The 17,342-nt window shown below is 41.7% G+C and overlaps 1 protein-coding gene across 3 annotated transcripts in view; it reads left to right on the top strand.

Annotated features, from left to right (window-relative positions):
- The window catches only part of LOC118419733, a 40,972-nt gene extending 30,917 nt beyond the window's left edge, over positions 1–10,055 (top strand). For all 3 annotated transcript variants that reach the window (XM_035826272.1, XM_035826273.1, XM_035826274.1), the window contains 3 exons: positions 2,446–2,511; positions 5,682–5,906; positions 7,436–10,055. In XM_035826272.1, the coding sequence (XP_035682165.1) occupies positions 2,446–2,511; positions 5,682–5,906; positions 7,436–10,053 (2,909 nt within the window). In that variant the 3' untranslated portion in view covers positions 10,054–10,055. The remainder of the gene's footprint in view (positions 1–2,445; positions 2,512–5,681; positions 5,907–7,435) is intronic.
- The last annotated feature ends 7,287 nt before the right edge of the window (positions 10,056–17,342 follow it).

Below are 17,342 nucleotides of genomic sequence, written 5' to 3'. Positions count from 1 at the left end.
CGTCTGCGGGGTCACTTGCGGTTGTAGCGTTCAACCTAACATTTAATTTTGGAACTGCAGTGGTCTTTTTGTCAAGATATTGTAAAGACGATAACAGAAGAAATGAACGATGGATTTCCATCATTCTAAGCATGCCGGTAGTTTCAGAATGCTGTACTCAATTAGATACATATTATGCAAAAAATGATTAAGAATTTGTTATAGTGTAATTAATAAATTTCATTTTTTTTCGTAACGACTTTAATGAATGTAACAGCGGCAGCAGCTGGTTATATTACACCGAACGACCCGTCACACCTAGCTTTTGCACATCTATCTGCAAGCGTTCTTTAAAACTACCCAGAGAAGATGCCCCTACTGTACTTGGTGATAACAAATTCCACTCTACGATAGTTCTGGGAAAGTACGAATTTTTGAACACATCAATCCTAGGTTGGTAACTCTGGTACTTGAAGGCATAAGACTGTTTCTTGTTCTTTTTTGAGCTGGTATTAGATACTTATCAGTTGGTACGTCCACCAGTTTATTGGTCATTTTGTACATCATGGAAAGTCTGGACATTTTCTTCTGCCTTCAAGTGACATCCACTGCAAATCTGTTTTCATTTTGGTAACACTAGAATCCCTGTTGTAGTTGTTTGTACAGAATCGGGCAGCTTGGTTCTGTACCCTTTCCAGTTTATCTTTGTCTTTCTCTGTTGTATACGGATCCCATACTGTTGCAGCATATTCAAGGTTAGGTCTTACCAGTGTCGTGTATGCAAGTGATTTTACCCTGGTTGGGCATGCCCACAGGTTGCGTTTGATTACTCCAATGTCTGTTTAGCCTTGGTTGTTATTTTGTCAACATGGACACCCCACTTCAGCCCAGTTGTTAATATAACACCCAGGTATGGGTGGGTTTTTGTGGTTTCTAATGTCTGACCACAAAACTGGTAAGGGGACACATTTGGTGTTCGTTTGTTTGTTATGTGCATGATATGGCACTTATCAGGATTGAACTGCATAAGCCATTTCCTTTGCCATTCTTGCAGGGTGTTCAGATCTTTCTGAAGAACTTGTGAATCATTTTGTGTGGATACCTCTATATATAACAGACAATCATTGGCGAATAACCTCACATTTGAATCGAGCCGGTCTGGCAAGTCGTTTATGTACAAGAGGAAGAGCAATGGTCCCAGGACAGTCCCTTGTGGAACTCCCGACGCTACTTTAACTGGAGCTGAGGCCTTCCCTTCCACCACTACCGTTTGCTCTCTATTCGTCAGGAAAGCATTCAGCCAGTTTAATGTAGTACCTTCAATTCCATAGAACTCCAGTTTTGATATGAGTCTGCTATGTGGGACTTTGTCGAAGGATTTAGTGAAATAAAGTATTGTTAGATCCACTAGTGTACATGTCTTTTATTGTTTAGTGTCCCAACTATGTCGTGAACTGTTAAAATAAGCTGTGTTTCTGTGGATCGCTTTGCTCTGAAACCATGCTGGTATACTCTCCAAGCAGTGTCCGGACACAACGAAAAAAAATGACAAAATAGAAAGCCCGATAAAAACGACTAAAAAAACGTTAAAAAACAGCCGGAGCCTAAACCTCTGCTTGGAGAGTAATGCTGGTAGTCCGTTAGTATATTGTGGCCTTCTACTAAAAGTGTTTCATGATATGGCTATGGATAATGTGTTCCAGTAGCTTACAGGAAATACAGGTGAGTGAAACAGGTCTGTGTTTACTGGGGACCGCTCTATCTCCCTTTTTGAAAATGGCGCATATATTTGCATCTCTCCAGTCTTTGGGGATTTCTCCTGTGTCAAGCGATTGTTGGAAAATGTTGGTTAAAACAGGTGCGATTTCACTGGCTGTCATTTTGAGGAACCAAGGAGGTATTTGATCGGGCCCGGATGCTTTGGAGGGATTGAGGCCTTGCAACATTTTTTTAACACCATAAGTAGAAATTTCTATTTGTTCCATAGGAGGGGTGCAGGGGTGCCCGAGGGATGGCATGTCTGTGGTGTCTTCTTCTGTGAATACACTTTTAAACTGTAAACTGAGTGCTTCTGTTTTTTTCTCACTGTCACTAATAATGGTACTCCCCACCTTTAGAGTGGCTACCCCGACAAGGTATCTCTTCAGGCCTTTTATGTATGACCAAAATGTTTTGGGTTTTTTGGAGGTCCGTTGGTAAATTTAAATGGTAAATGTAAATATCATTTTTCATGAATGTATGAGGTCGTCAAAGTATGGATTCCCAGAGTACTAGTTTGAATGCTGTAATATTGAGGTGTTTGATGCAATGGGTTGTCCGTATCATTATCATTGTCGTTATTTCCTCCTTGACGTATGGCAGATCTTGAATTATAGTTGCTTATTAGTGAGTTTTTCATGTATGTAGCATTTCCATTTAATCTGAGAAAAAAAACCCCTGAAGAATCGATGTTACTCTTCACTTTAGGCTCCATTGACGACTCCTGTGAACGCGATGAAGACGAAGTTGAAACTGAACCCACCAGTTCCTCTGGTAAGTTTACGCTCTTTTTTGCAGTTACTTATAGCATAAGTCCAATCATAAATCCAACTGCACATGCGCAGATCAAAGGTCAATCAAACATTTCTTGCCTCGACCTGCGTCTCAAGGGCCTTCACCTTTGACCCGTGCATGCGCAGCCGAATCCGTGAATGGTTTTTTTTCGTTTTATTCTATTGGAGAGTAACGGAGACGAGTCATTAATTTACCGTACTTTCTAAGTACAATACTTTCCATGCCTGCTGCAGATTTATCTGGTTGATGATTGTGTCCTTGCTGATTGAATAGACAATTGCGATTTCGAAAGGTGGAAGAATTAAAAAGATCACCTTGTTGACGTGTCCGGAAGGTCAATGGACGTATTTGATTAGTCATTTAGTTATTGGGTGGGCCGACTACTCTCTCTTCGCAGCGAGGGGCTGAATTGCGAGGACGTTACAATAGGCGGGGCTAAATCTGGAGCGAGCTGCCATTCGGCGCCACTCAGGTGACCTCAATACGACAGTAGCTGCCCCATCGGCGGCCAAAGGACTATAGGTTCTGAACCACTCACACCGGGAAGGACCCCTACTCTTTTCGATAAGTGTGGTGGGATCTTTACCGTGCTCGAGGTGTGGCTCTCTTCAATAACGCGACCTCCATTTTTTTTTTCTTTATTGAAATACGTGTAAAAATACAAATAAATGGACGAGGACTAAGTGACGGCGGACTCAAGTTACATTCAACTTATATTAACGCCGCCACTTATACAAGAATTGAAAATAATAAATTATACAGGACAATAATAAATAGATAATTACATATGTATGAACAGTGTGCGTGAGTCGATCTCCCTTACTGGAGTAGAAAACTAAAACAAAGAAATTATACTTGAATCTAAAAACGATTTGTTGTTGCAATGTACTCATGTGTTGCTTCTATAATTCTGCAATTGACATTGAAGGAGCAGAAAGAACTACCTTGTAAAATCAACATTTCTTTGGCATTATTTGCAAGGCTGTGGAAATCAAGTATATGTACAAGTAACCCAGAGAGTTTGCCGATGAGAACTGAGCGCTGGTAATTATAGGTAGGGCAGTGCAAAAGGTAGTGTGAAATAGTTTCGTATGGACACCCGCAGCTGCAGGCTGGGCTTGACACAAGACCCCGCGTGAAAAGACCTCCATTTAACAGAGGGACGTCCTAACCGAAGCTAGGTACTCATTTTCACCTGAGTGAAACTCGTGTAAATTGCCTTTCCCGAGGGAACAACATCGGGACAAATCAGCGGTTTCGAACCTGTTACCTCTGGGGTCTAGGTCAAACACCTAACCGATTGCGTCACGCGATTTCACGCGAATTTGAATTTTGAAAAAGACTGGAGTAGAAAACTACAGTTCCACGGAACACATACCTTCGCCAAATAATCAAGGCTTATTATGGGGAGTGCCTTTATCAAAGAAAGACCTCAAGGTCTCAGTCATGTATTACCAGTGAGAGTAGCTGCCATAAGTAAACGGCTGCATGAAAGCGTGTATATAGCGGTTGAAAATTCCCTTTTATCCATCCCAACTGACTCCCACTAGTTCAATGTGATTAAAGCTTATTCATAAACAAGGACACAGAACCACAACACACTTTTCCATGACCCCAGGGCTTCTACATTTCTTTGAAAAATAAACATCACACCCGGCTAACAAGTGCTTGTTTACCTGACCTAATTACCAACCAAAACTGTCCCCCAAATCAGGTCTTATAATGTGATGCAGGAGAGTTCTACACTTTCTTCAGTAATTATGCAAATTATATGTTGATTTGCATAATTAGTATTTCATTATGTAAGTCATCACTCATTCTATCTACAGACCAAAAATCATGACGATCCGTCAACACGTTCTCGAGAATTTCTCGTCCAAATTTTGAAAGGAAACCGGGCGCCTGCAATTCCAAAAAAGGCCGGTAGGAGGCCCAAACTCACAGCACTTACACTCTGCCCCAAGAGCTATCGACCACTTAAAAATCATGAGCACAGCATGTCCAGAACGCGACATATAAAAAAATGAAAGTTCCACTGCAGTATCTTAGCAAGCCGCTAGATGGTCCATCATCGAACTTGACCTTTCTTTTTGTGACCCCTACCTATCCACCAAATATCATTAACATCCATCAACAACATCTCGAGTTATCTTGTATACAAAAAAACGCACTTACGTACAAAGCCAGCTACAGCACCATAGGTAAAAGTTGGCTAAATCATTCTCGCACTTGACAATCCTCTCCACAACCGCTAGACACCTACCAAATATCGTGAAAATCCCCCAGTTATATTTCGACTTATGGTGCCCAAAACAAACCGCAAAAAACAAACCAAGCTCGCTGCTGTACTGTAGGCAAACGCCAGGTAAACCGTTTTCGAACTAGGCATGCCTTTCCACAACCGCTACACACCTACCAAAAGTCAAAAAGATTCATTCACAATTTCTCGAGTTATATGCTGTTGACCTACATACAGACCCATGTAACAGAAAACATTATCTTCTTGGCGAAGATAAAAAGACAGTTTTGTGTAAGGGAGGCGACAAGAACAAATTTGTCACTGAGTGTTTTTTGCCTCTGACTTTTTGTCCTGTTTATCCACCAGGCAGCGCGGTGGTGTCAGTGTTCACCCTTTATAATGAAATAATGAAATAACGATAAACATACAGCAAATGTGTAAAGGCTAATCAAATGAGGCTACAAATTAAATAAATCAACCTGTCTGCAAAATGAAATTAAAACCACCACCAAACATTGTGTCCGTCTATCTATGGACTCTAGACCTATCGCAAACACCGTACAATCAGAGGTACTTACAAGAAATCTTTATATGCATTAACTCCAGTCAATCGTTGTCCTTTTGTCAGTCGCAATTTATCTGTTTGTACTCTTGAACGTTGTACTTGACGTAGATATCAATTTTTGTGGGATCCACCATGTCGCACTTTAATGAATAGTCAATGAGGCAGTTTATGGTTTTTCATCGGTTAATTATGGATCATCTCAGTCGGATGGTTTATATACTAGGTAGTCTTTTCTCTAATCCAGGATCGATTCTGTGTGGAGGAAACATATTGAACACCCTTATGCTTATCCAGAATTTGTGCATCATTGATTATGCCTATATACATGTGATGTTATTCCTGCAGCTATACTGCGTTTGAACTTTGCTGGGAGATTTCTTGCTGACGTCTCAACTTACAACAACGACTGGTCAAATTTCGACATCCACAAGTTTGACCCCATGCACAATCCTCACTTCAACCCCAAAGGAAGTAATGATTTCCGGTTGGTCGACTGTAAAGTGACGAAAGTCTGCCTCAAGGACGGACACTGTGTCGAAAACGACCCTATTGTCGGTCAACCGATCATAGGTATTGTACCCGTACACTTGTCGCGTAATAAAGATTGATTGATTGATAGGTAATATTTATGTCCGCGATTTCAAAAGACATCCTTGCGAATGTAGGATATTCAGAATTATCCCTTTGCATGAATGAAATATCACCATTTTGTAATTATTATGATAATGCTGTACGCTGGTGGTCTCAGTTTCAGGAAGGATTGGTAGAATATAGGTTGTTATCAACATTTCTGTTGGGACTACGTTTGTTCACGCCTTCCTTTTTAAGATTCTAATGTCCCATATCTTTTGACTAAGCTTTCCGTTCAATCACCATCGGTATGATTAATCTATCCATCAACATTGCAAGATCTAAGGATCAAACAATAGTTTTAAAAAATTGATTTGGCTCACGATTTGCACCGTAATTGAAGTTGAGGATACTTGTAAAGCGTGGACTGCTTTTTGGGACAGCCACACGGCAAGGTGAAACACATAAACTTTCAAGCATACAATTAATCGACCATACAAAGGTTTGCACTTGACAGGAAAAATAAACTATAGCATTGTCTTAGACTTTGTATTTCAAAATTAGAAAAAAAATTACATTTTTTCGAAATTGGGAAAAGTTTCCTTCGAGGGGCGTTCAAAAAGTAATGCCACCGGTTTTATAGCAGCCTCATCTTTACATCGAATGAGTTGAAATTTGGCACAAAGGTAAAGGCATATGTTTTCTTGAGATTGAAGTATTTGAATTTGTTGTTCAGGATTTTATGAGTGACTGAGTTGAGCTCAAGATAACCACACCCGTGTTATCCCGTCTAAAGAAATTAGTGGTTCAATTAACGTGCAATTGAGAATGTCCCTAGCTGACTCAGACAAATTTTGCAAGAATTCAACTAATAGCTATTTTATGTATCTATACATGTGATAGATTTCAAGCAAAAATATTGTACACTTTGAGATTTACAGCTCCTCAAAATTGTACAAATGGGCCACAATGGGTCTTGAGCTGACAGAATGCTTTGTTGAGGATTGTCGGCCAAGTCTAATTACTGTGCAAAATATGAGCCAAATCGGGTTTTGGCATCCTTACTGTTTTTGCTTATAAAACGTTTTATTGTTGGTTTTGCCACTAACCTAAGGTGGAAGCAAAAAAAACCTTGAGTTTACACTTTTCCTTCATTAGGCCAAGTTGACTTGATTAGTTTGACCCAAAAAAAGCTGCCTTCATTATGAAAGCATGAAATCTAAGACTAAGTGGTCAGGAATTTCGCACAAATGACTAAACACACCTTGGAATTGACATTGGCATTCTGTGACATTAGTATTCGATTTTTCGATATTCTTTTGCAATCTACGGTATGTGTTTGCTCATTTTGCAGCTGTTGTACGATTTACAGTCTTTTGGTTCTTCATTTTTGACCGAAAATTGCTGGATGTCATCCCACGTGGATGTCATCAATTTAATCAAATCAACATGGCCTTACCCACAGTGCTCGTATTTAATTTACTCATTTAGCACAAAAATGCCTAAATGAAGCTACGTTGATTATCCAGGTTCAGACAGCACAACCGCAGGCAAGCTCGTCGATCTGGATACAGACAATCAAGTACAATCTGAGATATGGGGCCTCGTAATAGGCGTGGATGGGTTCTTCAAAGGGGACCTCAAACCCCGGTCATTCAACCACATGCACAACGCCTGTGAAGGATCGGACTGCGGGACAGTGTATATTAGTACCAGGTTTTCTGCAGTCTTTTTGTCGACCTTACAGAATGTGGAGTGGACCAACGGGCTTCTATCAAGAAGGTCCACGTTCATACAGCAGGTAAAGTCCCTTCGTTGTGAACGTGGATTTCAGTTGCACGCCAAACTCAACGTCCGCAACATGATAGTGGACCCAAAGTCTCCCGACTTTCCGTATGGCCGTGTGGTTGGGACCATTTCTGCAGTTGTGTCAGAGAATCCTCTGCCTTATGGTCCATACAAAAGAATGCTGTGGGCTAATGAAGGTATTGAAGGGCGTGGTCACGTGCCATTCTATGTTGACAGCCTCACGAAGAATGTAGTATTGGACTTTGCCAACAGCATGAAGTTCGACATTAAAGGTAACGTAGTCGAATCATCAGGTGGACCTCTGTACCTTATTCAGTACAAAGGAACGACGCGAGGACGCGAACTTCTGGACAACGAGAAATACAACCTGGGAAAAATCACACTCGGTGGAGACGACTGGTTTCAGAGGACTGCAGGCATCACTTACCTTTCAGTGACAGACACGGTAATTGAAACAATTAAGAACACCCCATTAGCGGTCGTACAAGGAATGTCCCCAACGCACTGCGAGCCAGTGTTGAAGGAAAGACAAGATGGCTTGTTCGTCGAGGCTGTCGACAACCATGTTATGCGAAAAGAGCCCAACAGTGACTGGACAATGAGGTTTCGCACTTTCCAGTATGGCAGGTCTGCTGATCAGATATCCATCGTGTTCTTTCCTCTATTCGACTCGAGTCCAGCAATAGTTATCAGCAGCACTGAACCATCCGGCAACGACGGTATTTCCACGATTACATTCCGGTCCAGTAATCCTGGTGAACCTAGGGGGGGAAAGCAGCTTGATGGCCAGGTATACTTCTATGATATAATGGCCAAGAAAGGTGATGATGGGACAGAATTCAAGGTTCAGGACTTAACGGTATCAATCCACCTGTATTCAGAGTTCACCTTCACTCCTGGTGAGGTAACCTGGTACGAACATGTCTACCCGATATTCCAACAGTACGCCAACCTCTATCCCGTCATGAAGCCAATGATCAACCTTGCAAGCTACGAGGATGTTACTGGAAAATTGAAATTACTCAGACATGCTCTTAATGATCTCCCAGTAGCTCACTCCAACTACATGCCTGTGACCAGGGACCTGTCCCCGCAAAAACGAAAGATGATTTTATCATGGTTAGACAACCCACTGTTGGGTACGATCACGGACACCTTAGATGATCTAAAACGGACCCTCCAGATTGCTCTCCAACTAGAGCTGTCTACTATTCCTCCCTACCTGAGTGCGCTGTTCTCGATAAAAGATGGCTACAACAGAGAGGTGGCCGCCCTGATCAAAAGTGTTGTTGTCGATGAGATGAAACATATGGCTCTGGTCTCCAACCTCCTGAACGCGATTGGGGGTGCGCCAAAATTGAACCATCGGTCTATAGTACCGTCCTATCCAGCAGCACTTCCAGGGGGAGCCAACCCTGGTCTTGTGGTAAAGCTCGCGAGATGCTCTTTGAACCACATTCGAACCGTTTTCCAGGGGATAGAGAGGCCAGACTGTACAATAACGGATTCTGAAGTGGTTCAGTATCTTCGCACTCAAAGAAAACGTATAATAAGATACAGTGATGACAACCCTAACGACATTGCTAGGGAAATCTGCAAGTTGTGTGAAAAGACAACGACGAGGCCTCAGACCATCGGCGCCATCTACATCTATCAGATCCTCTACCCCATGGCCAAACTGGAGAGGAATGCAGGAGAGAATGGAGTTACGATATTTACAGGAGAAAGTAAGAAGCAAATAACGAGTGCCCAATGGCTTGGCAGTAATGACAGTTCCCCATATGCAGTGACTGACCTTAGGAGCGCATTAGATGCGATAATAGACATCGCTACCGAGGGCGAAGGGAGCGACCCTTGCGCCCCGTTTGATAAAAGGAATGAGATTTCACATTACTTCAAGTTTGCTGAGGTGGTGCATGGACGGAGGCTGAGAGAAACAGACCCAGACGACACATCAATGGGACAGTGTTTTGACAACTTCTTCCCATGCGATGAAGACATACCTTGTAAGAAGACATTCAGCTTCGTTGGACGACTCGTGCCTTTCTTTGAAGATGGTGTCTGGCCGTCAATATCTAACCCTCAAACCGAGAGTTATCCTCCAGAATCGCAGGCTCGCAAATATTCTGACAACTTCAACAAGATCTACACAGGCCTGCTGAAGTGCATCCATGAAGCTTTCAATGGAAACCCAGACAAGATGAAGACGGACTGTATGGGCATGATGTCGTCACTTACAGGTTGGGGCAAAAGGCTTGTGCAGACGCCAATAGACCCAAATGGAAATCCTGAGATTGGGCCAAACGCCGCACCAACATTCGAGTTTCAGGACAAGTGATTAGGACTAGCACTTCCATTTGCTTACTTTCAAAAGTAATTAATGACTATTATTGCCAACTACATTACTAGTGGCTACAGCTACTTCATTGTAGCTGTAGCCACCAATAGCCTTAGAATCGGGACAGTAAAACCATTGCCATCTCATCCGTGCAATACAAGCAACAATGTGTCATCAGCCCATCAAACCCCGTTACCGTCGTCTCATAGTGACTATAAAACCACCGATGGCTCACAACTACTACAAAACCACAGTGATCTCAGCAGCAGCATAAAAGGACCGAGATCCCATCATCACCATCAACACTGACACCTCATCAGAACTGTAAATCCAACTTTTTCTCATCAGCACTACATAATCACCGTCATCCAATCATCACTTCAAAAATACCGTGCTCCCATCATCTCTACAATATTAACGTGGTCCCACAAGCATTACAAAATCACAATGGTCCCATCAGCACCAATGTCTACAAAATTTCCATGGTGCAATCATCACTACAAATATGCCATGGTACCATTAGGTCTACAAAATCACCATGGTTCTATCATCAATTAAAAATCACCGTTGTTCCATCATCTCTACAATATTGCCGAGGTCCCACCAGCATTACAAAATCACAGTGGTCCCATCATCACTAGAAAATCACCGCGATCCCATCATGTCTACAGAAGGTCAGTGGTACGAGAGAAGCCATCAATGTCTCAGCAGAAATTTAAAAAAATCAAAGTTTCAACAGCACCATAAAACTATCAATGTCTCATCAGCACCATAAAACCATCACCGTCCCATCAGCACCATAAAACCATCAGTCTCATCAGCACCATAAAACCATCAGTCTCATCAGCACCATAAAACCATCACCGTCTCATCACCACCATAAAACCATCACCGTCTCATCAGCACCATAAAACCATCACCGTCTCATCAGCACCATAAAACCATCACCGTCTCATCAGCACCATAAAACCATCAGTCTCATCAGCACCATAAAACCATCAGTCTCATCAGCACCATAAAACCATCAGTCTCATCAGCACCATAAAACCATCACCGTCTCATCACCACCATAAAACCATCACCGTCTCATCAGCACCATAAAACCATCAGTCTCATCAGCACCATAAAACCATAATCTGCATATTATCCCCAGCTTTATAATCCTTGCTGTAATGAAAATCCCAGACGTAATCGTCGAAACAATAATGTTCAGCCTCACTATAAAGCATGTAATCACAATCATAGCAATATACCGCAATGTCATTCCAGTTCCCGCTACACCATATTGTTCACAAGAGGCAACAAGAATGAAAGTCTGGAATCTTTATCTGCCATATTACTTGTCTGTCTGTTTCAGTTCGCAAGGTGCCATGCAATTGTAACAGGAGCTAGGAGTTATACATAAGGCTTTGCAGATCATTTGGTGTTATGCAAGCAATAAGTTTACTTAGAACATTATAGGACAACATGTGAGTATAGTAGTAGTTTATAATTCTTTAGGATTTGCATATTTTTTGGTGTCACGCGAACGATGATCAGTTAAGAACGAATGTTTCTTCTACGGTATAATGATTATGGTGTGCTACTAATTTTAGCCATGTATATTGAGGCATTAATTGCAGGAGGGAAAACGTAGCATTTTGAAACTTGTACATTTAAAATCCAAACCTTGTAGGGGGCAGTTGAGTATCCTGGCCTAGAACCATATGTAATCAAGTAGGTGATTGATAAACATTGAAAATCTTCCAGTCTTTAAGTTTCAAGTCATAGAAATGCAGCTTTATTGTCTCTCTTGGATGAATGTAAGGTACGTATCTTAATCTATAATCTAGAACATGACTGCGAAATTAAAAAGGATCAAGCTTCAGGAGTCATCAATAGTGTTTACAGAGAGTGGTTGTGATGCTTTTAAACTTTGTACATATCTGCGTGAAGATATGGACACAATTTGTGTAGCTAGCTGGCAACTACTTTACTTCAGACTTTCGTAGCAATTTCAAAAGAATCAAGACAAAACGTATACCAATACTTCATAACTGCAATGCTTGAGGCTAATAAAATATGGTAAAATCCATTTTTTGTCATACTTCTTGTGTCATGTTCCATACTAGACGCATAGCTAGGGCATGCCCTAAAACGTTACGGATTTACACAGAGCAGATTATCCGACTTACAAACTTTAAGGAATAGTTCATTTCATATGGGAGGGAGGGACCATCCTTTTGACATAAACTTAAGGGAATGGGACAGAAGGACCGTTCATTCCGTATAGAATTAAGGCTGGGAAGGGAAAGACAGAATTTTACATATTGGGGATAGTAGAGAGGGACCATTCATTTCATTTGAGGGGTTGGGGAGGGGCCGTACTTTTCACGTATATCTATTACATGGGATAGAGTAACCATTCATTTTACCATTCATCTGGTGAAGGGTCTGGGAAGGGAGGGACCATCCAATTCACTTAAATGTTAGGGGATTGGAGAGCGAAACCATCTATTTCACAATTTAGGGGCTGTAAAGAGGGTCGGACAGTTTGAGAGGAAAGAGAGGGACAGTCAATGTCAATCAAAGTTAGGGATCATCAATTTAACAAACTTTAAGGGATTGGAGAGAGTTCGTTTCACTTGGGGGTGGGGGCTGGGAAGTGAGGGACCATCCAGTTCACGTGTATTTAGGGTATGGGAAAGAGGGATTATCAATTTTCTATCGAGTCGAGATTTTGTATCAGGAAGAAGGGACCATCCATTTTACTTAAGCATTAGGGGATATGATGGGGACCATCAATTTTTCGCCAGGTTTAGGGTGTAGGGAAGGGAGCATCCATTTCACTTCAGATTGAGAGTGATGGAAGAAACGACACCTGGTTTTAAACTGTATTTGATAGCAATTGTGGACACAATTGAGGAATGCAAAGTGAACAATGTGTTGTTCAGGTTGTATTTGGCATTTTCAAGCCTTTATCTTAAATAGTCCCAAAAGTACACTTGGTTTAAACAACCGAAAGGAAATTCTTTTGATCTCAAAGCTCATTTGTTTTGGACAAAGTGGCTTTCTAGGATAAGGTGGCCAGTCTTGTGTTAGAAAAGCCACAAAGGACATGAGAGACTATGGCTAAGTTAGAACAAAAGACCTTCATCCGGGAAAGATAATATAACACAAGAAACAAATTCAGACACTGTGGAAACTACTGAACGTATGACAGTAGCGCTGTCTGTACTGCCAAAGTGTGAAGTTGTTGATACGTGTGAAGTTGTTTTGGAATGTTTGGTACTAATAGGACTTGTTGAGGCGAGTGTTGAGCTTGTTGGACTAGCATGACTAAGTGAACGAAACAATGAAAAGAACAAAAAACGAGGCGAGTGGACAATTTGGTTTCAAGGTCATCTGTTGTTCCCCAGAGACAAAGAAGTTAAAGTTAAACTAAGGAATAGAAATAGACATCTTTATTGACACAACAAAAGTACAGTGACTTTCGTAAGGTCTATAGCAATTACTAACAGTACATATAAACAGACATATATGAATATCATTCTATAGATATGAATAAGTCAACATATTGAGTCTAGCGTGTCATTATCACTATAATTGGTTCTACGGTATAAACATTCTTTGATATATTTGCCTATTTGTAAGTAAGGGTTCTCGCCTCCCATAATGTAGTTGAATTTTACTATCGAACGGAAAGTAGCAAATTCTTTAGGGGTTTGATGAAAGAGCTGGGCTGTCTACCTGGGCTGTCTACCTGGGCTGTCTACCTGGCCTGGCTATCACATCAGGCTACTCAGATCCCCCCATTCATAGCCCCATCATATGGCACTCAGCTGATTGACAGGCATAGCAATTGCTAATCTCCAACCTGCCAGTGACCTGAGGCTGGCCTGTCCATGTGCACCACTGGCTGGGCCCTTCGGGAATGTGTCTGGGAGGCATTCCTTGCAGGAACACAAGTACCAGCACTGTGTGTAGTAATAATCATGGGGAGGTGTCCCAGATCCGAATTTTGAAGCTACATGTATTCCTAAAAGCTGTTAGTCAGGACTATTCCTAAAATGAAGTATTTGCAAAGTAACAGATGACTCCGATTTCACGTTATATAAAACCTAGTCTAGAATATCATTCTATTTTGTAATAGAATGATATTCTAGACTAGGCTCTATCATTCTAGACTTTATCATTCTATTTTGTAAAAAGATTTTATAACGGTAAGGTTTTCTCGTTATTCCGGCAATATGGCATTACTTGTATATGTACTAGATTGGTCTGAAAATTGCAAGCTAGTAATTACTTAGTTAGTATTTTGTTTGTTCATATATGCCCCTGTGGTGCGATCTTGCCTGGCCAATCTTCTCGGACTCCTACCTTGTTGTGTTGGGTAAATGTTTGACCTAGAAAACAGAGGTCCTGGGTTCATATCCTTTGACATGTCACAAAAGCTGTGCTGGTAATACAGGACTTTCCCCACTCCATCCAATTATACAAGGGGGTTGGAGAGATTATTGGTAGTGGAAGGAGAGGATTTGGCTCTGTCCTGGACACCAAAATTGCAAAATTGTACACTGGATAACAATCCACAGCCTCTAAAAGGCTTTTTGGCTACCAACAGGGTCCTCCCCAGAGGATGGAACCACTATGTTCCTGGCCCAGCACCACTATAACGTTACTACTTTTAAAATTTAGTGTGTTTCTTCCTATTTTCCTGGTTAGGTTTGCTAAAATTCATGACAATTCACAGATGTTTGTCAGCGGTGTCACTTTTCCAATCAGCATTGGCTGCAAAAACTTGTGACTGGGCGATTATCAAAACAATAGTCGTTTCACTATTGCTAAAGGAATTGCTATTAATTATTCTTGGAGAACTTGACACCTGTCATTGCAAAATGATCCCATTTTCATGAAAACACTTAAACAGTGCAAACGTATTTACTTCACAATCTTTACACTTTACAATCTCAAGTCTCAACTTGTCAGAAAATAAAATTAGATTTCCAAAAAATAATCATCTTACCGTCAGGTTATTTTTGCCAGTCTCTCCACTATACTAAAAATTCTGGGGAGAAACCTGACCGAGATTGTATATGTCAATATGGCATACTAGTATAGAGAAAAAGGAGGTACATGTAATTATATACTTGTGTTCCTGCAAGGAATGCCTCCCAGACACATTCCCGAAGGGCCCAGCCAGTGGTGCACATTGACAGGCCAGCCTCAGGTCACTGGTAGGGTTGGAGATTAGCAATTACTATGCCTGTCAATCAGCCGAGTGCCATATGATGGGGCTATGAATGGGGGGATCTGAGTAGCCTGACGTGATAGCCAGGCCAGGTAGACAGGCCAGGTAGACAGCCCAGCTCTTTCATCGAACCCGTTTTTCTCCCCATATTTCCGCGGCATTTTTGTTAAAAATTCACTATTTTTCGGGCGAAGTTGCGCATATTTCCCCGTCGCTATGACCCAAACATCCTAGCAGTTATACTTGAGGGTCATGTTTACAAGTGACATAGCAGAAGGTCGGCAGAAGACGGTCTATAAGGTTAGGGGTGGCGGAACGTTTACAGGTTAAATTATTACTTCCGCTGGAGATTTTGGTTGTTTTGTGTACATAATATACATTTACAAGCCATGGTGGCGACCCACACAAGTCGTAACTTATATTAGTGCCGCTACCGAGAACGAATTTAAGTGCATGGGTAAGGCCATGTTGATTTGATTATATGGATGACATCCTCCGGGAACTCCAAAACTGATGCGAGCGAGCGAATAAAAAAAAAGTTTGGCCAAAAAAAAAAGTTGCCTTCAGTATGAAATCAAAGTGGCCAGGAAGGTTGAACATAGGACTAAACACACATAGTATGGTATACCAACAGTTAGGTGTAGGGACCAGTACACCATACGGGTGCAAAACATTTTTTTCTTCTTGGACCAATCCGAAAAAAACAGACCTGAAAAAAACAACAGAGGAACAGGTTTCGCCAATTACAAAATGGACACACTATGTCGGCAGCCATTTGGGGTCTAACCGGGGGGCCAAGAAGACAACAAGAGCGAAGTCAAGTAGAGTTTATAGTCAATTGCACCAAGTTTCTACAGTCAAAGGTACAGAGACAGTTAGCCTTTATTACATGGAGATGGGATTTTAAAATGCAGTGGGAGTCCAATAATCCACCAAACAGATTCCTTTGTAGCAAAATTGACCAATTACCATTGTTTTTAGTATTGCCAGTTCTCAAGTTTCCACAGACAATCAGGTCCAGGTTCATGTCCGGACCTGGAAATGATCCTCTGGACCTGAATTTTCTGTACTGGTACCTCCCCCAACCAACAATAGATTTTTTTTCTTTCTGTCCTTTCACATCTTATTCTTTTACTTTAGATTCCTTTTGGCATTCTATGGCATTAGTTATCTGTTTTCTGATACTTTTTTTTCAATCTACGGAATATTTGTGCTCATTTTACAGCTGCTTTGCACAATTTATTGTGTGGTCGAAAACTTTTTTTTTTTTGGAAATGGCCGAAAATTGGTGCGAGCGCGGATGTCATCCATATAATCAAATCAACATGGCCTAATGAAACACTACAGGCGAGTAGAACAGTTTTTACCCCAAGCTCGCTTCCGGGATTCCCAGCCAAGCTCCCCAAAACAAGCACGCTACCGATGTCGCCACAAAAGCTCAGAGCTCATTGGCAAGGATGGTAGGCGGTACTTGAACCCGACTGTTACACTACTCCCCGTTTTCTTTTCAAGATAATGATTCGTCCTCGAATCTCCGAGTTCGATATCCCTGTGGGCATGGGCAGGCACATTTCCAGCCTGTTAACGGAGAACGGAGGTGTACGCCTGCTTTGTACAATGATTGTAGAGAAACTGTGATTCCCAACATAAAGAATTGCTGTTCAACTGGCCGCAGTGAAATTTTCGACTGCACGACACCAGTTTAAGAAATTAAAGGGAGTATTATAGAATTTTGGCGTCAAAGCTACAAATATGTGAAAAATCTCATCATCAGATAAACATTTGGAACGCCAAGAGACTCGCCACTGCACACCACCCTGCCGGCCGCCAGGGGGCGCTGGTGTACCGCCCAGCAGAAGAACGGACCGTCATGCACCGCGCCGGACAACATGGCGGCGCCCTTGTAATATTTTGGTTCCGCCTTTTGCCGAAAACCTGGTGGATTTTGCTGTAGTACGGGAGTTCGGCAGCTCGGGGATTGTTGCAGAGGATATATGGTATGTTCAGGATCTTTGTTCTCTTCTCAGTGACCATTTTAGGCCAGTTTCTCGCGCGTGTG

Source organism: Branchiostoma floridae, chromosome 7 (genome assembly GCF_000003815.2).
Source record: "Branchiostoma floridae strain S238N-H82 chromosome 7, Bfl_VNyyK, whole genome shotgun sequence".
NCBI lineage: Eukaryota > Metazoa > Chordata > Leptocardii > Amphioxiformes > Branchiostomatidae > Branchiostoma > Branchiostoma floridae.
Note: the sequence above shows the minus strand (reverse complement) of the source record. Positions and strands in the feature narration are given on the sequence as shown.